The following is a 20,258-nucleotide window of genomic DNA, read 5'->3' as shown; positions in this document are numbered from 1 at the left end:
GCTTGATTGAAGTGGGGAATCTTTTTGTCTCAAGGAAAGTATGTTTTGGAGATGTTAGATGAAACGGGGTTGTTGGGATCCAAGCCATTTGAAACTCCTATGGATCCGAATGTGAAGTTGATTGATAGTCAGGGGAAGCCATTAGAAGACCCCATGAGATACCAGGGATTGGTAGGTAAGCTGATCTATCTTACCATCACCAGGCCTATCATCTCCTTTAGTGTTGGAGTCCTCAGTCAATTCATGTAGAATCCTAAACCCTAAAGTTGAATACAAGGCAATGGCCCATGCTACTTGTGAACTTGTGAGTTAGTTGAAGCATCTTTTATAGGAGATGAATATCACAATTACTCAACCCATTAGATTGTTTTGTGACAAACAAGCTGCAGCACATATTGCCTCCAATCTAGTGTTTCTTGAAAAAACTAAACATATTGAAGTTGATTGTCATTTTGTGAGAGAGAAAGTAACAAGTGGAGATATTTCTATTCCCTATGTTAAGTCTAATGACCAAGTAGCTGATATTTTTACTAAAAGTCGGACCGTTTAAGGGATGGACTGTATTTGTAACAAGCTAGAACTTTATGATATATATGCTCCAGCTTGAGGGGGAGTGTTGGAATTAGTTGACAGGGGCATACTTGTCTTTTCCCTTGTTATTTTTCTCTCTTATATATATTGTAACTTATCTAAGGGTATTGTTGTAATTTCAGCAACCAGTAAAATGTTAATACAAGCTGGGTTGACAGTGAGGAGAGTTAGTTCGACTTCTCCTTGCTTGTCTTCCCTCTTTTCTTTTCTTTCTCTTCCCTATCTCACCCCTACTTCTTTCCTTTGCTTCTTTTCCTCTTTTTCCTTCTCTTTACCGAAGTTGGAACAGTAATTATCAAGCCTAACATCAGTAACTTTTTCCTATGTCTCACTAGTTCTCCATCTTTCTTTGAATATTTGGTTGGAAGTGTTTTATTCAAAATTTGTCTCCTTGTGCTGAATTGGATCCAAATGTATTCCTTGTGATTCAGTTTCCAAAATGGTTTTTTTACATGTCTGTTTCCTTTCTTGAGTCATAGGCTTACTTCCATCCCTCTGCAAAAGAGGAGAAATGTAGTAACTTAAGGAAAGACAAGGTCAAGTTTAGTTTCCTATGCATGCTTTGTATGATATTTCTTCAATCACTTGTCAACCTGAGTTGCATGTTTACTGTCATTGCCAAAAGAATCAGATGTTTCCTCCTAGAGCGCAACGAAAACCTATATCTCCTCACAGTTGGATTTTTAAGGCAAATTTGAAATAAGGTAATTTTAACTCTACTCCTAGTGACCTTGAATTTCTTATTGCCATTCACAAGGGTGCAAGATCATATAAACAGCATTAAAAAGAATGGGACTTCGAGAAAGTTTTGGAAAGAGTAGGCTTTGGGGAAAGATGGAGGAGCTGGAATGGTAAAAGGGTTTAGAGTTGGCAAACACCTCTAATAGTAGGTATTGAGTGTACTTGTTAATAAGGGAGAAGAAATTGGAATGATAAAAGGGTTTAGAGTTGGTAGGCTTGTCCATCACTCATTTTCAATTTGTAGATGATACATTGATCTTTTCTTCATGCTTCAGTTGAACAATTATTAACGTTGAGGGTTATTCTAAAATACTTTGAGGTGTTGGATGGACCGAAAATAAGTTTGAACGAGTGTCAGGATTGGAGGTTGGGGATACTATTAGAGGATTATGCAGTGACATTGGGTTGTCTTGTGGGAGAATTTCATTTAACTCATTTGGGACTTCTGATTGGCAGGATGGGAAGGGAAATGTTTATCTTTCAGGGGGAGGATTACAATGATCAGGAGTATTTTGTATTGCTCAAAGTTCCAACATCAGTGACAGAAACCAATTGAGAAGATGCAAAGGGATTTCTTGTGGAATGTTGAGGGGTTTGAAAAAAAAAGCAGCATATGTTTGAAATGGGATTGGGTTTATAGGGACAAAATGATGGGGGCTTAGGGATTATTAGAAAGGTATGGTTATTCAATAAGGCATTGTTGGAAAAGTTGTTGTTGGAGATTTTGGTTGAAAGACAGTCTCTTCGGAGGAAGGTGGTTGCTTGTATGTATGGTGTTGTGGATTTTGGGTGGGATACAAAGGAGGTGAAATCATTCTATGGGGCTTGTTTGTGGAAAGGAATTATGAGTTCAGTCAGCATTTTTAAATTATGTATCCTTCGAGGTGGTTGATGGAGCAAGCATAATGTTTTGGGAGCATGATTGGACGGGTGCTGGAAGGTTCTATGACTTATGCCCAAGACTTTATAATGTTTTGGGAGCATATTGTTGTTTCCGAATGTTATGATGTAAATCAAGGTTTCAGTTGTGTGTCATCCAAAATTTAGAAGGCCTCTTCTTGCTTAGGAGGTTGAAGAGTGTGTAGGGCTACCAGATAAACTGCAGACAATTTAGATGGAAGTGGGGAGGAATGATTTGAGATGGTGGAAGGAAAGTAGGAATGGGGTGTTTACCTTTTATAGAGATTTGGAAAGGTATTGGGTTGAGAAATATAATGTTAAAGGGGTATGGGAGAATACAATTCCCCCTAGGGTGGAAGCATTTGCATGGTTAATAGCATTAAATAGTTTTCACTTAGAATCACATCAACAGTGGAGGAGTTCAGATGGCGGGAGATGCCATTTTTTCTTGGCTGATGAGGTGGATGTGCTTCATCTCTGTTTTGTATGTTGCTTTTTGAAATACATTTGGGGAAACGTCTTCAGTTTATTTAAAATTGATCTGTGTGGTCCAATATCTCCAAAAGAAATATTTGCACCTTGGCCTGTTTTGCAAGTGAATAGGATGGCAAAAATTGCATGGAGCTGTGCTCCTTTTGCTATTTGTTGGGAAATTTGGAAAGAGAGAAATAGAAGGATGTTTGAAAACCAATCAAAGCAAAGGACCAAATCATCTCAATAGTTGGAAAAACTATTTTGGAATGGATTTTGATATTACCAGATTTTGAGGGGGGTGAACAAAGAATTCTTTTGGAGTGGCTTTTAGGCAATGTTAGAGTTGGGTTTTGTGGGTTTGAATTGATGTGTTCTTTGTTTTATTGATGTACTGTTCCACTTATTTTGTTTTGGTGATTTCCCATCACCATCCTGGATGTAATATTTTTTATTTATAAATGATTTTTTTTTATTTATTATAAAAAAGAGCATGTAAACAGTATCCTATTACTAATTTTACATCTTATCCTCTATTTGTATCATTCCTATTGCTAAAAGTGCTATTGAGGCCTTGGTAGTACCTGACTGAAAGAAAGTCATATTGGAAAATATTGATGTTCTACACAAAAAACACAGATGGGAATGAGTCAATCCTCTAGAAGGAAAGAAACTAGTGGAGTGCAACTTGCTCTTGTCTGTGATGTATAAATCTGATGGGTTAGTAAAAAGATACAAAGCTAAATTGGTTTCCAAAACTTTTATTCATATGCATGGAGTCAATTACATTGAAACTTTTGCACATGTAGCCAAGATGAACTTCCATTAGAGTTCTTTTGTCTTTGGCAGCAAATTTCTTGTAGCTACATTATCATTTGTATATTAAGAATGCATTCCTCAGAGTTGGAAGAGGAAGTGTATATGATTCAACCACCAAAAATAATGATTTAGCCACCAGGTTTTGGTTGAAAGTTTTTTTCCTTATTTCCTTTTTTTTCTTATTTTTTTTGGTCAACAGTCTCCTAGGGCATAGTTTGACAGGTTTTAAAAGGTAGCTTAGCTAGGCAGATCATACTCATTTTTTTATGAGTGATCACACTGAATTTGTTAAGAAACACAAAAATAACATAGCATCCCTAATAGTATATGTTGATTACATTGTTACTACAGGAAATTGGGAGTTTGTAGACAAATCATATAAAGATATCTTTATCTCATAGAGGAAGTATGTCTCGGATCTTCTCAAGGATATAGATAAGTTGGGATCTAAAGCAACTGATATACCAATTACCAAAGAATCTCAATCATAAACTTTAGAAGAAAAGTGGGTAATAAGTGATGTAAAAACAGTTTCAATGGCTTTTTGGAAGGTCACTCTATTTATCTATGACTATTGGACAGTGTGTATGCAGTAGGGGTTCTTTCTGAAACCTCTCTAGTAAAACTCATTGTGTGCTTCGGCACTCATTATTCCCTCCCAAACCATTTGCATGTAGGGAATAAGTTCTTCAATATACATGGGAGATAGGAGAAAATTGGTGAAGTCTGAAGCAAAGAACTTTGTGTTCGAAGAACTAAGATACAATGGGAGATTGGCCTTGAAGGTCGGGGAAGTAAAGCCGTTGTTGGTGTTGCTAGTTGGTATCAAATCTTTGAAATGGTTTGGAAGTTTTTTAGAAGAAGTGGACTCTTCCAGTAGGGGGAAAGATCTGAAAAGAATTCTGGTGGAAGAAGAAAGGAAGTATGGTGTGGAAATAAGAGTTATTTGACATGGGAAGGATGCAGATGGTGTGTTTTCCAGAATGCAGGAATGGTCAAGGCTGGGAGTTGATTTATGACAGTGCAGGAGATCCTGAACTTATGGGTAGAGGATTCACAACATCCAAGAGTCTGCAAAAGATGATGGGAGATGTTCTCAGTGGCAAGGTTCATGATCAGACTCAGGATGGTTTTTTGGTTGTGGATCCTAAAGGTAATTGCAAAATAATGGTGAATATTGGGAAGGAGGAATGTACTAACAAGCTAGTGGTAGAAGCTGTCTCAGACTGGAAGAAGCTAATTGACATCCTAATTAAGGAATTGAAGCTAAAAGGTATGGTCATTTTATCTCCTTTCGAGAAAAGAAAAGCTTTACTTGATCTGGTGGAGAATAAATTTGAAGTTGCAATGCTGAGCTTCCAGACTAAGGGCCCGTTTGGTGCGTCTTTTTGGGAAGATCTTCTGGTAGCTCTGACAGTCAAAAGACGCATTGAGCTTTTGCATGAAGATCTGAGCAGCCTGAAGCACGTTTGGCAGACACATGTCTTTCCGCGCGAGAATAAAATGCGAAAAGCTTCATTTGGAGCTTCCCGAAATCAGCCCAAAATGGGCTTTTCACGTCTTTTCGCTGCTCCGTCTTTTGGCGGCTAGATCTTCCGTGCGCAAACGGAAATAGACCGAAAATTGGTCTGCTCGGCTTGTAAACAGCCAAAAGACTGCACAGAAAGACGTGCCAAACAGGCCCTAAGTTTAGGGCTCTCACTATTTCAAGTTGGTGTCCCAGTTCTAACACACAACAATATGACTTAGAAGATGGGATGGTAGTGAGAGTGCTTGGTTTGCCATTTCATCTTTGGGAGCAGAAGGTTTTTGAGTCAATTATGTTAGCCTGGATTGGAGTTTTAGGTGGAGTCTTCAGTTTGGATTTACATTCTGTCGCGGTACTGCTTAACACTGTAAAACCAGATGACATTCCTAGGAAAATTGAGCTATTGGCCGTTGAAACTTCGTACAACATCTGGTTAGCAACTTCTATTGAAGCCGCTCTATGGAAGGATGCTCACAGGGGGGAAGATGAAGGGATGGATAATGTGGTGTTACGTGGTAAGCATAAGTGCGCATCGTGAATGATGGAACCCTATTTCCAAAAGTGATTGAACAAAATCTGAAGCTCTCAAAAGTAGTGGAGTAGAAAGAAGAGAACACTAACCTCTTTTAGTGAAGAAGGGTTGGCATGTGGCAGGCACCCTTTCAAAGCTTCGACCAATAGGGTGGAAGCTCTATCAATGGCTCTATCTGGTTCAAAAAGAGGGAACTTGAAAGACTAGGGAATGGTTGAGTGGGCTTTCGAAAATGCGTTGAAAGTTAAAAAGGAATTCAAAAGGGAAAGAGGTGGTCACATGATGAGTAACTTAAGCCCCTATTTACGTGGTGGGCTGGGCTGATAAGTTTTGGCCGAATGTATTAGAGTCTGTTTTGGTTTCTTCACTTAAAAATCACGTGAGTAGTATATGTCCTGTTGTTTCGATAGACACAAGGCATGGTCTATCTTTGTCTCGTCGTGAGGGATTCAGTGGAAAGAAAAGGTGAGGTGACCCGGTGTTGGAGTTTCAAGAATTCAAATGGTCGCAAAACGTCGATCCCTAAGAGGAACTTCAAAAGCAACCATTTGAAAAACAGGAAAGCTGATGAGATTTGGGAGGGTGATAAGTAACAAAATTTGACTAAGAGAGTAGTGCTATCAGTATGATTCTGGATAGGGAAGTCTTCCTTCGGAGGTTGGAAGTACTCTATAGGCCAAAGCGATGGAGAACTTGCCTTTTTTCTACTGATATTGAGGCTGTGGATGTTAACTGTGGGATAGAAAAAAGCCAGGAAATCCTTACAGTTCGGAAGGGGAGGAGCAAGAGCACACTCTGTTTGTTTGCTGCGGAGAGGGGGAGTTTTCTCTTCCCCTATCTATGGCTGAGGAAGAGACAATGGTAGAAGATTGAGTTGTTAAGGGTGAAGTTTGCTCGTGGGAGTGTGATGGGGGTTGTTGTTAGTAATTAAGCTAGTAAGTGTCCTTGGTTGAAAAAGGTAATTTTCTCAGAAGTTTTTGTGGGGAAATTACAAAAAGATCTCAGTAGGAAGAAGTAGGGAACAAGGAAAGTTGGGTCATTGAGACAGTATAATTCCTTCTCAAATTCCTCAATAAATTCTGAGAAGACAAAGAGTACCAATTTTGAGCATCTAATTCATATTATCAAAGTCTTTTCCAGGTTAAAAGACGGGCTCATAAGGGAAGGCCCAAGCAGCAAATTCAAGTGTATAGAAGGAAAAAATGAAAGACAAAAACTTTTATGCTTAGAGACACTATTGTTGAGAACCTTTCGAACTTTTTTCCAGTTGGTGGTGTGATAAGGGGTATAAGCCAGCGGTTTTCACTGAAGAGGTGTTGGCAAAAGAGGGGATGTTGTTGGGGGAAGAGGATGGATCAGAAGAAGTTGAAGCTGAAGAGGAAGGAGTGGTGTTGGAGAGAGTTTGAAAAATTGAACAAAAGGTGGTGGAAACTGGACTCCAAGTTGGTAAGAAGTTGGGTTTATTGGTTTTAGGGGGGGAAGAATACACTAGAAGAGTGTTTTGGGACTTAGAGCTACAGTATCATTTGAATGCTGAAAGCCCTACTTTTAGATTGGTGATAGTTTGAGTTTTTTGGTGAGGGAATTGTTCTGAGGGTTAAAACTTAAAAGTTGTTATTTCTTTTGATTGGGCTCAGGGTTAAAAGTTAAAAATTGTCCTGGGTGTTTTGTCCTCTTTAGTAGGTGATATCTTATCACCTATAATGCACCTTTTTCTTTTTCTTACAAAAAAACCAGTCACACGTCTCTCCTGTTTTTCCTCTTCTCTTTCTAATGTATGACAGATGACTGATTGAAAGTTCCACAAAGTCATTCAGAAGATTCTGGTCTTGAACACATCATAGTCACATTTTGGAAAATCAAAACTCCTCAAACTGGTTTCCTGACATCCCTCTCCATGCTTCGGTGCAGAGGGTAGGAGACGCTGTCAGGTTAACGATCACCAAAGGCTTGACAAGGTTTGTGCCTGCCACTTTTTCCTCAAACTTGCCAATCCAGACCTACCTGTCCATCCTCTATTTCATTCCTTTCTCTGATCTAAATAGTGAATGGAGTTGTTATTTGTAACCTTGCTTTGATGTCTGCTTTTTAACCTTGTATACTGATCTCCACCTTGGGAACTCTGCCCCCGATAAAGAGGATGGGCCATAATATGATTGATAAGTCACTGTATATTATAGGTATGTATTTATGTAAAAATATTATCTGGTTGAATAAATTTTATGTTGAAGTGTTTTTTAGTAGCTGAGTTGCATCATAATTGACTTAATTATTGCAATGTAAATTATATGTTGCACACAGTCTTGTAAAATGTAAAATAATAAGTATCGAAAGCAGTGCATTTTTTTTTGTTGGATTGTTTATCTTTTACAAGTTTCATGCTTTTGTGAGCTTCAGGATCAGTTTCATCAATACTTACTACTTGAGGCAGAAAGGAGACAGTTAAGGCCAATCATTGAGAACAAGTCACGTATACTTCTTGCACATACCACCTCCGGTTACAAGTATGGTTATGAGTGCATTTTTCATTTTGGTGTTAACAGCTCCTAATTTTGGTATACTTATTTTGAACTGAAATACTAGTGTTGTTAAAAACTTAAGATGAAGGTTAGTGGTGCAGATATAATAAATTTGAATGCACCTTCTACAGTTTGATCTATTTTCTAATTTTACTAAATGGAATGACTCAATTGCAAATTAAATATCTTGTGTGTGAAAGTTGAATTTTGGTAACTGAAAGCCAAATAAGTAACATGGTGTTTGAAAAGAACCTATAATTATAATGCAACTGTTTTTAGTATTCCTTGTCAAACTTTATTTCTGATTTCCAAATTATTTAGCATTTCCTATTATCATTTGAGAAAACATGTCTTTTGATGGAGCACAATGGCAGGAAAGGATTTGCACAGATAATTCCAAAGAAATGGGAATAAGACTGAGTTGAGCTATATCATTTAAGAAGCACTCCATCTTTCCTAGAGTGCAGTAACTGCCACAAATCTAGAATATCTTGTGGTGGGTAGTTCACCTGAAAGTAGGGGCCAATTCCCCCCAAAGTAGAGTTTTTTTTTTTTTTAATTTTTTGGTGGGTGGTTCACCTGAAAATTAGCACTTGTGATGTCCTTCAACAAGGAAGTCATCTTGTCACCCCATATGTGTTTTTACTAATATCTATAGGCAGTGTTGCATGCATACCCTACCTTTGATGTACTTGCACGTTTGATACATGCCTATGACTTGACTCACATGTGACTCACCAAAATGCACATCTGACTTTACCAGCATACATATTTACCATAAGAGTTTGACTATGGTATTGAATAGGTATGGTACATAAAAAACTGATGACCAATCAACTGGTATCATAGTATCATCCAATTGGTAACCAATCTACTGGTATCCATTCAAATTCACATGGGCTTCTGATTGATTAAAGTTTTCAGGTACCATATCTTTTGGTACTGTAGAAATTGTCTTACCAAAATATTCATCGTCTCAACTTTCCAAAACCATGGATCCTTGGTCTCAGATATGCATAGAATGAAATCATCCCCACATTCAAACACAAAGCCCCAAACCAAACTACAGGAGGTTTCTTTATCCTCTTATACCAAGCAACATTCCTTCTTGATGAGGTGGTATAAATCTGGATTTATGGGTAAGCACATGAGCCTTTAAAGTATGCAAGATCTTATTCTCATATATGCTCTTGACCTGAGCAACATTGTGAGAAATGGAGAAAAGGACTAAATTGTATTGGACTCCGTATGCTGCACATCACATTGATTTTATGCTGGATTCATATGGAAAGACGAAAATGTACAGTGAAACTATTGAGAAGGCAAAGCAGATCACAAAATTTATTTATTTGCATGGATGGGCTTTAAGCTTAATGAGGAACTTGACAAAAAACTAGAGCTTCTATGCTCAACAGTTACATGATTTGCCATTAGCTTATTTGACATTACAAAGCATCTATAAACAGAAACAGCCTTTTCAATTAATGTTTGCTTCTCAAAATTGGAATGAGATTCATTGGAGTAAGCATCTTGTGAAGACCACATTGCCAATTGTTGTAATGTTGAGAGAACTTGATTCTGAAGTGAGACCTTTAATGCCATATTTTTGTGAAATGATGGATTCAACCAAGGAACAAGCGGCATTTGCATGTGGTGGATTTAAGAGGAAGTGCATGCCCATTTGCAGTAAGAGTGATGAAAGATGGGCACCTCAACTTCATGTTCCCCTTCATACAACAGGCTACTATCTAAACCCACAAGTCCACAACCAAGATACGAGCCAAACTTTTCAGATGACCGAGAAGTGAAGGGAAGGATTATTTGAGTACATGAAGATCATGATCCTTGATAGGCTTGAACGCGCCTTAGCAAATTGTCAATTAGATATGTATGGCAAACAATTAGGAGACTTTGGCTGTGATATGGCAATTGATACTAGGAAGAGGCGAAGTCCTGGTAAGTGGTTTATTTATTTTTCAAATTTTAAAAACCAGTGTACATAATTATTTTTATAGAAATTTTAGAGCTTCACTAATGTGCATGACTGTCTTGTGATATTCTAGCTAGTAGGTGGGCATAGTTTGGGATCCAAACTCTAGAGTTGACAAATTTTTCACTTGGGTTTTGAGGCTTATAGGTTACATGTATTGCTTCTCGTTGTGAAAGAAATTGGAGCACTTTTAAGTAGGTTATTATCTAGGGTTCGACTATGATATCTGAAAATTTTTTTACCAACCAACTCGTATCATAAACGTGCTAGCCAATCATGTGTTATTTATCAAAATTCATGGGTGGGTTTTGATTGGTCAAAACTCTTTCGATACCTTGTCTTTCCCGCATCATAGATTTTCCCTATTATCTATTTCTTTATTTACCTTTTATGTTTTCTATGATAGTTATGCTGTTTAATGGTTTTTAATAGTAAAAAAATTGTATTTATATTAGATACATACAAAAAAGAGAAACAAACTAGAGCGATAAAAGTTGAATGCTTTAGTTATTGTCATGTACCACATGAGGTTGAGGGAAAGAAACATGTGAAGGGTGTTAACCTATGTAAGAAGAAGAGAAGAAGGTGAAGAGACAAGTGGGATGTTTGGCTGGTCTCAATCAGTCGACCCAACCCAAAAAATAGAACTTTATATTAAAAAGAGTAAAAGTAAAAGGCTGTCCTTACTAGTGAAAATAAATTACGATAAAGTACAATGTTGTCTAGTGTACACACTAAACTAATATTATATAATAGAGTATAAAGACAAAACTATCCCTCTCTACACTCCCTTTCAAACTGATTCTTGGGAACAAACATTAGTTTGTCAATAAGAAACATATACCTGGATTGAGACATAGATTTGGCGAATAGATCTGCGAGCTGCAGGCTAGAAGAAACGCAGGGAAGAGAAATATAGCTAGCAAGAAGATCTCTGAGAAAACGACAATCCACTTCAATATGTTTTGGTATGTTCATAGCAAAAAGAGGGATGGATGGTGAATGATCAATGTCCATATCACGTAGTAGAGCTTTGAGCCAAACAATTTCACTACGTACAGAGGACATTCCTCAATACTATGCTTTAGTGGATGACTTGGACATTGTCTGTTGTTTCTTGCTTTTCTTGCATTTCATTTTGAAGGAGCTGTTGAGAAGGACTTTCAGTTTATCAATCCCATTTGCATCATCCCCAGTGATTAGGATATCATCAACATATACCAAAAGAAGTGTCAATCCTTGGGCCCGCTTGAGGGTAAAGAGAGAAAATCAGAAGACCTCTGCTAAAAACCAACTTCCAGAACAACTAACGGAAATGTTCAAACCAAGCCCGTGGAGCTTGTTTGAGCCCATAAAGAGATTTTTTTCAATTTACATTACCAAGCGTGAATCATCACAGTACCTAGGGGGCTTTATATATAGTCTCCTACAAGTGTTGATGCAGAAAAGCATTTTTGACATCCATCCGATGTATAATCCATTGTCTAATAGCAGTGATAGCCAAGAGCTGACAAATTGTAATCATCTTGGCCACAAGAGCAAAGGTTTCATCATAGTTAATGCTACACTCTTGCTCATACCCTTAAGCAACCAGACCATCTTGTATCTATCTAGGGTGCCATTAGGTTTGAGTTTCATTGAATAAACCCATCTACTACCAATGATGAAGGCATTTGGAGGAGGAGAAACAAGACCTCAAGTGTTATTTTCTAGTAAGACTTGAGTTTTTGCGTCCACAGGATCTTTCCAATGCTTAACAGCCATGACTTGGTGATAAGACTTTAGAATGTCTGCAGAGGACAACACAACAGACAGAGAGCTATGGTTGGGAAGGAAACCATAACAGTCAAGAGAATGAGAAATACAGGTGGAATGACGTAAGGGAACAAAAGGAGGTAAGTCAATAGAATGAGAACTTACAGTAGTAGGGGAAGGAGGATGCTTAGGCTCTAGTGCTAAAGATGGAGGGAGCATAAGTGTGGAAGAAACTGAACGTTTCTTGTAATTAATTTGCAACTGTTGAGGACTAAGAGGAGGAAGATCACCCACAGAGCCAAAATGATGTAAAACCAAAAAGGATGGTGTGTGTAAATTAACAACATGCTCAATGAAAGAGATATTTTCAAGAAAAATGACAATTCGAGATATGCAAAGACAATGGACTTTGGGATCATAACAAAGGAGGAAGGTGAGCAAAGCAAACACAAGAAATGGAGATGAACAAAGCAAATACAAGCATGGACAAGTTGGGTAAATGATGAAAAAGTGCCTGAAATGGAGATGAATTTCCAAGAACAGAAGAGGGAAGTAGATTAATAAGTACATAGCTGTACTAGTCGCCTCCACCTAGAAAGTAATAGAGACATGGGAATGATGTAAAAGGGCTCCCATTGTACTAGCAATGTGACAGTTCTTGTGCTCAGCCACCTTGTTTTGTTGAAAGGTGCTTGGGCAAGATCTCTGGGACAGAATGCCATGCTGTGAAGGTGGGCTTGAAATTCACCATGCTCTCCATCAAAGTACTTTTCCCCTGAATCAGATCATAAGATCTGTATGGTACTTTTAAACTGATTCAGTACCATGGCATGAAAGTTTTTGAATGTGGGAAACACTTTAGATTTCTTTTGATGGAAGTAAACCCATTTGTACCATGTGCAATCATCAGTAAAGACCACAAAATATCTATAACCCAAGCATGAAATAACAGGAGACGACCAACCATCACTGTGAATATTATGAAATGGAACAAATGCATGCTCTAAAGAAGATGGAAAAGGCAAAAAATGGATTTTACTAAAGCAACAAGTCAAACAAGATTTATCAACATTCTTAAATGAAGAAGCATTAATAGGTAAAGAGCTAGAAGCAAACACAAAATCCAAGTTCTTTGCATGAGTGTGGCCCAGTTGTCTATGACATAAATGCCACACATTATTACAAGAATTAGAAGATAAACTAAGAGTAGTAGATAGCAAACAAGAAGCCAAAGTAGAACTCTTGTCCCCAAATTCTAAAGAAAATAATATTTCAATCCTATGCCTCTTCCCCTTCAGCTCCTTAGTGCGCTGGTCTTGGATAAAACAACCATCATGGGAGAAGAAATCATTGTTACAATCATCAACAATTTGGCTAACAAAGATCAAGTTAGTAGTCAATTTTGGAACAATGAAAGTTTTTGGGAAGATGACTTGGAAGTAGATAGAAATGGATCATCACAACTACAAATAGAAAGAGTTTCACCATTAGCAGTAACAATGTGATTATCAAAGGAATATGGTTTAGGGGACTGACCAAAGGAAGCCCTAGTTATATGGTTTGAGGCTCCAGATTCAATGATCCACATATGAGATGGGGAAGAACATACGTAGACTTACCAGACAGACCAATAGCTGAAAAGCAAAAGAAATAGCAGCAGATGACATAAGTTGATGGATCTTATCTTCAGTTAGTGAACTAGGAGAATCTGCCTTGGCAGTTGAAGTGGTGGAATATGAGACATCTGATGATACAAAATAATATGACCCAATTGCTTGTAGTAGGTAGAAAAGTTCTTTTTCTTGCAATGAGATCTATCATGACCAAAGTCCTTGCAGTCATAACTTTGTGTCTTTGAGAAATCTTTCTTCCCTTTTTGCTTGGTAGCCAGAAAAGTTGCATCTAAACCATGCTCTTTCTTACCATCAAGAGAGGACCGAGTATGAAGCGGGTTTCCTCTCTCAATAGCTCACTAAGATTTATATCCAGATTTTGTACGCCTCCCTACTAAGAATGTCTGACCATATAATCTCATAGTCAAGATGAAGGTGCATTAAAAAATGCATACCTTTTCTCCTATCAAAATGTTTTTTTCATTTCCTTAACACAACAGTTTGTGGATGAATCCCCCAAGTGAACCAACTCATATTCAGTCCATTGATTTACAAATCAGAAAAGTACTCTTGAATCCTTTTCTCTCCCTGTGCATAAGAAAATATGTCAAATTCTATCTAATATTGTCTGGATATATTGGACTGCTGATAGGCTTTCTCAAGGTAGTCAAACATATCATGTGTAGTCTTAAGTTCTTTCATAGGAATAGCAACATCAACAGTGACTGGACCTAGGATCCAAGAGATAACTTGTGCATTCTCAATCTTCCATTGTTTCAGTGCCTTTGCATCACTAGCATTGGTTATGATTGTAGAGCCATCAATATTGCCCCACATCCCCTTCAACAAAATACTGGAATGATTTCACAGTCCAAACTTAACTGAAATGATTTCACTTTTCTTGGGCCCCATAATTGGTAAACAGAGATGAGTACACTTCCATTGTGCATAATTGAGAAGACCTCTGAAGTTGAGGAATGCTGTCCAAACCGCAGAAAAGAAGAGAAACTGAAATCACAATCCAAAAAAAAAGGAAAGAAACCCTGCTTCTGCCCAGAAGAGAAGATCAGAACTATTCAGGACTGCACCAAAACTGATGTGGCTTCTAGAGAGAGAAAATCTGAATCAGGTGACACTACCAATAAAGTTTCACCTTGATCTGATGTGTCACAATAGTTCTAATGAAAACTCTCCTGCTGGTTGTGCTGAACAGAGAAATCTGATTTAGGGTTGATCAAATAGATAACCTCTGTGAACAATATGTATTCTGATATGATAGCCAAGAGATCAAGGAAGAAAATCAGAGTAACCCACTTTGGTACCATGTTAACCTAAGCAAGAAGAAGAAGAGAAGAAGATGAAGAGACAAGAGAGATGTTTGGTTGGTCTCAATCAGTCAACCCAATCCAGAAAACAGAACTTTATATTAAAAAAGAGTAAAAGTACAAGACTGTCCTTACAAGGGAAATAAATTACAATAAAGTACAGTGTTGTTTAGTGTACACTACACTAATATTATACAATAGAGTACAAAGACAAAACTACCCCTCCTCTCTACAAAGGGCAATTGCTCCTATATTAACATCACAATTGGTGGAAGATAATGAATAGATCACTGAAATTGAGGATCCTGTTCTTCCTACTAATCCTTCATGGTTGAATAATGACTCCTTGGTCCTAGAAGTTACTGCAGTTGAGGAGGTTAAGGATGTAGTTGTAGATCCTTTTCTTGGATCTGCAACTACATCATCATGACTTCTCTTTTCAGAACTTGAACCTTCTTTCAGAGGCTAGAAAACTAAAATTTAACTATAACAAAAACTGTGATGTAAAACTGATGAATGAATGGGTTGTCTTTGATTGCTTTTGGTGGATGAGCTCAAAACCTTGAAAGGGAAGATAATAGAAGAGAGAGAGAGAATACTGATTATATCAATTCTCTCTCTTGCACCTCCTTCCTCTTTTTTCTCCTCTATCTTCTTTCTCTCTTATTTTTTACTTCCCTCTCCTTTGTTGTTGCAATATACCAATGGAATTACAGTAATCATTTCAAAGTCATTTAGTTCAACAGTAAGTCTCTCTCTCTCTCCTTCCTCTTTTCTTTTCCTTTTTTCATCTTTCTCTGCTATTCTTTTTCTTCCCTGTCTTCTGCCATTGCAATATACTGGTGGGATTTCAGTCACTGTTTTGAAGCCATTTCATTCAATGACAAGTTTCTCTCTCTCTCTCTCTCTCTCTCTCCCCTCTCTGTTTCGCTCTTCCTCCCTCCTCTCTCTAACTTCTAATTTTTGTAATTTCTATTATTTTTTCAATAGTTTTTATGTTTTTTATTTTTATGTTCCAGTTTTTTTTTTTTTGTATTCTATGCTATATTTTGTAATTTTTATGGATTAGATGGGGTCCAATCCAATTCATTTGAAATTAAATGAATCGGACTGGACCCTCTGTCCATTAAAATTTGGACCGATCTGATCTGGACTGTTTAAATTGGATTGGGTCAAATTGGACCATAACCCGGTCCACTGACATCACTCCTAGGGTTCCTTGAATCATTCACCATAGTTAGCATAAGCTGTAGGAACTCAACTTAATTTATTCTTGTTTAAAATGTCCATACATATTTATAGACTGTTGATGACAAATAGAAACTCAAGAAATAGAATCTTCCTATTTTACCACCACTATAGTTATTTGAAAGAAGACATAATAGCTCTTAAATTACTTGTTTAGTGACTGAAACTTTAAACATACTCCAACTGTAACTAGAAAAACAGACCCTATCATTGGACTCCGCAAAAAAATGTAAAATGACAAAAATACCCCTGGTGTCCAATTCAGTCCAAATCCCTTGTACTATTATCATGCCATATCAGGACCTGTTATAAGGCCTTCTTCCTTCTAGAATAAGTATTCAAGGGTCTAGAGTGATCTCAATTATCTCTTTGGCTTGGATGAAGTCATCTTTATGAGTTAAATGCATGGTATTGCTTATAGAGATCAGGGTTGAGTCACTATAATTCTATAGATGTAATGATTGTAATCCATGCTCATTCTGTTAGAGGTTTATTCCTCTACTTCACAAGAAACTTTTGGTAACCTCCAATTGTTGTAGAAATCAACTTATCTTCAAGAACATCTTAGGCACATCAATAGGTGAAGCTGAAGGCAATCTAGGCAAGGGAGATAAAAAGGAATCCAGAAAGTAGTGCTGATCACACTATGCTACAAGAGAATAAAGGAAAGACTTACTATAATTGGTTGATGACTGGGAATTTGAAATTACTCTCTGTTCTATAAGGAAAGGCTTACAGTCTAATAAGTTTATGCCTTCACAAGAAACTTTTGGTAACCTCCACTTGTTGTAGAAATCATCTTATCTTCAAGAACATCTTTAGGCACATCAATAGGTGAAGCTGAAGGTAATCGAGGCAAGGGAGTTAATAAAAAGGAATCCAGAATGTAATCCTTCTTAGCCTCAGAATTTGAAATCAAGGACTTGGGCCCTCTAAGATATTTCCTTGGAATTGAAGTAACAAGATCTAGCAAGGGAATTTATACATGCCAAAGGAAGTATGCCTTGGATTTTTTAAAAGAAACAGGGAAACTTGGGAGTAAACCCACTGATACTCTTATTGAGCAGAACTGTAGGCTATAGGAGGGGAATGAGGAGTTAAACAATGATAAGGAGAGATATCAATGACTAGTGGGCAAGCTTCTTTATCTCTCTCTCTCTCTCACTAGGACAGATATTGCATATGTTGTGCATATTATGAGTCAATTTATGCATGCTCCCAGAGTTCCACATTGAAGAAACATGATAGACTTGAAGTTGAGGCATACTCTGATATGTATTGGGCAGGGTCTATAGGAGACAAGAGATCTACAATTGGGTATTGTACCATTTTTGGTGGTAATTTAGTTACTTGAAGAAGCAAAAAGCAAATAGTTTTTGCTAGGTCCAGTGTGGATTTGGATCTCGCTTGAGTTAGGAATGGAAATTTTTGGTCCCTTGAAGCTTTATTGTGATATTCAGACAGCCATAAATATTGCTAACAATCTAGTTCAGCACAAAAGGGCCAAATATATTGAGATTGACAGGCATTTTATTAGAGAAAAACTTGTATATATAGACCTATTTATTCTTTATATTCCTTCAGGGAAACAATTGGCTGGTGTCTTCACCAAAGGATTGTTTGCTGCTAGATTTAAGGAGTTGTTGTGCAAGCTGAGCACGATAGATATCTATGCTCAGCTTGAAGGGGAGAGTTGTGGGATGTAAGTCATATGGGCTGGGCTGTAATGTTCTTGTTATATCTTTCTTATTTAGTGCTTAATGGGCCTGGGCTTGTGTTATGCAACTTGTTTCTTATTGCCTACTAGGGGGGGGGGGCAGTTTTGTACTTTCGTGTGTTTTGAAATATCACATCATCACCATCATCATTATCATCCATGCTTTATTCTTTATTCCAATTATATGGGATCGGCTACATGAATCTTGTTTTGCCAACCCGTTCTATTTAAAGCCATATCCTCTGTTAAATTATTAGGGCTTAGATCATTTCTTACTATACATTTTTTGTCCTTCTCTAACCTAGGGATGAATACCTTTCACACCAGACCTTAGCATTGGCTGGTTAACTTCATACTAGTCAAAGTATTCCTTTATAGTCAGTTTAGTTGGTGCAATTGAGAAGAGAAAATGGGAAAATTCTCTTTAGATTCCCATTTTCATTCGTTTGTTTTGTGAGACGGAACGAGAAACAGTGAGACGCGGTTACCCAAAACTTGGAACGTTGGGTCACACTAAAACGGTGCGACCCCAGTGAGAAAGGAAACCACACGCAAAAAAAGATCATCGTCAGATTATTGTCAGTTTGTCGTCAGCACTGAAATAGTAGCGGCGTCGTCAGAGGTCCGATGGAGGCGCACCGAAACCGTCGCACTAAAATAGCACCAGCGTCGTCAGATTGTCGTTGACGTCAGAGGTCCGGTGGAGGCGCACTGAAATAGTAGTGGTGTTGTTAGATCGTCGTCAACTTGTCGATGACGTTAGAGGTACGGTGGAGGTGCACTCAAAATAGTCGCTTGCCTCTGGTTCAAGTAGCAGACCAGAGGCAAGCAAAGAAAAAGATGAAGAAGAAGAAAAAAAACAAGAAAGAGGGAGAGGAGGAAAAAGAGGAGAGATATCTTGATCAATTGAAAAATCTCCTTGAGAAATCGTCTTCTTTCATGACCTTCATTGCTATTCTTGCCGAAAAAACCACCACTGCTGGTTGGGAACCGAGTTGCAGAGATATAAGCGGCGCAGCCTACGATGAAGAGATGAAATAGTTGTAAATTTCCCTTCTCATCAATCAAACACTTGAATACCAAAATGAGAAAATAAATTTTCCCTTTTCATCCCATCCCTTCCCATCCCATCGCTTCTCAGCAGCCAAACGGACTGTTAAGGCAGCAAGCTAATCAGAAAAGCTTGGAGATCAATCTAAACCTTGAATTCTGGTACTCCACCTTGATATGGGATCATCACCATCATCATTATCATCCATGCTTTATTCTTTATTCCAATTATATGGGATCGGCTACATGAATCTTGTTTTGCCAACCCATTCTATTTAAAGCCATGTCCTCTATTAAATTATTAGGGCTTAGATCATTTCTTACTACTCTACATTTTTTGTCCTTCTCTAACCTAGGGATGAATACCTTTCACACCAGACCTTAGCATTGGCTGGTTAACTTTATACTAGTCAAAGTATTCCTTTATAGTCAGTTTGGTTGGTGCGATTGAGAAGAGAAAATGGAAAAATTCTCTTTAGATTCCCATTTTCATTCGTTTGTTTTGTGAGATGGAACGAGAAACAGTGAGACGCGGTTACCCAAAACTTGGAACGTTGGGTCACACTAAAACGGTGCGACCCCAGTGAGAAAGGAAACCACACGCAAAAAAAGATCATCGTCAGATTGTTGTCAGTTTGTCGTCAGCACTGAAATAGTAGCGGCGTCGTCAGATCGTCGTCGACGTCAGAGGTCCGATGGAGGCGCACTGAAACCGTCGCACTAAAATAGCACCAGCGTCGTCAGATTGTCGTTGACGTCAGAGGTCCGGTGGAGGTGCACTGAAATAGTAGTGGTGTCGTTAAATCGTCGTCAACTTGTCGATGACGTTAGAGGTACGGTGGAGGTGCACTCAAAATAGTCGCTTGCCTCTGGTTCAAGTAGCAGACCAGAGGCAAGCGAAGAAAAAGATGAAGAAGAAGAAGAAAAAAAAAAAGAAAGAGGGAGAGGAGGAAAAAGAGGAGAGATATCTTGATCAATTGAAAAATCTCCTTGAGAAATCGTCTTCTTTCATGACCTTCATTGCTATTCTTGCCGAAAAAACCACCACTGCTGGTTGGGAACCGAGTTGCAGAGATATAAGCGGCGCAGCCTACGATGAAGAGATGAAATAGTTGTAAATTTCCCTTCTCATCAATCAAACACTTGAATACCAAAATGAGAAAATAAATTTTCCCTTTTCATCCCATCCCTTCCCATCCCATCGCTTCTCAGCAGCCAAACGGACTGTTAAGGCAGCAAGCTAATCAGAAAAGCTTGGAGATCAATCTAAACCTTGAATTCTGGTACTCCACCTTGATTGTATTAGTAATTCATCCCTGTAGTCAACAACCTCATATTTGGATTATTCAACCAATCTCTCATATGTCTCATTAAAAGTACATTTGGGGCTAAAGAGCTTGAGCAGGCTTTACAAGAGCTCTATGCTGTTATGAGGTGGCTACATTATCATTATAAGAGG

The 20,258-nt window shown here is 38.0% G+C and overlaps 1 protein-coding gene across 1 annotated transcript in view; it reads left to right on the top strand.

Moving 5' to 3' along the window:
- The window catches only part of PEL1 (Eukaryotic release factor 1 (eRF1) family protein), a 79,192-nt gene that overhangs the window by 51,077 nt on the left and 7,857 nt on the right, over positions 1-20,258 (top strand). The window contains exon 11 of the mRNA XM_010248075.3: positions 7,980-8,086. Within this exon, the coding sequence (XP_010246377.1) occupies positions 7,980-8,086 (107 nt within the window). The remainder of the gene's footprint in view (positions 1-7,979; positions 8,087-20,258) is intronic.

This window comes from Nelumbo nucifera, chromosome 3 (assembly GCF_055504915.1).
Source record: "Nelumbo nucifera cultivar China Antique chromosome 3, China Antique-T2T, whole genome shotgun sequence".
Lineage (NCBI taxonomy): Eukaryota > Viridiplantae > Streptophyta > Magnoliopsida > Proteales > Nelumbonaceae > Nelumbo > Nelumbo nucifera.
The sequence above is the reverse complement of the archived record's forward strand: the minus strand, read 5'-3'. Positions and strand labels throughout refer to the sequence as shown.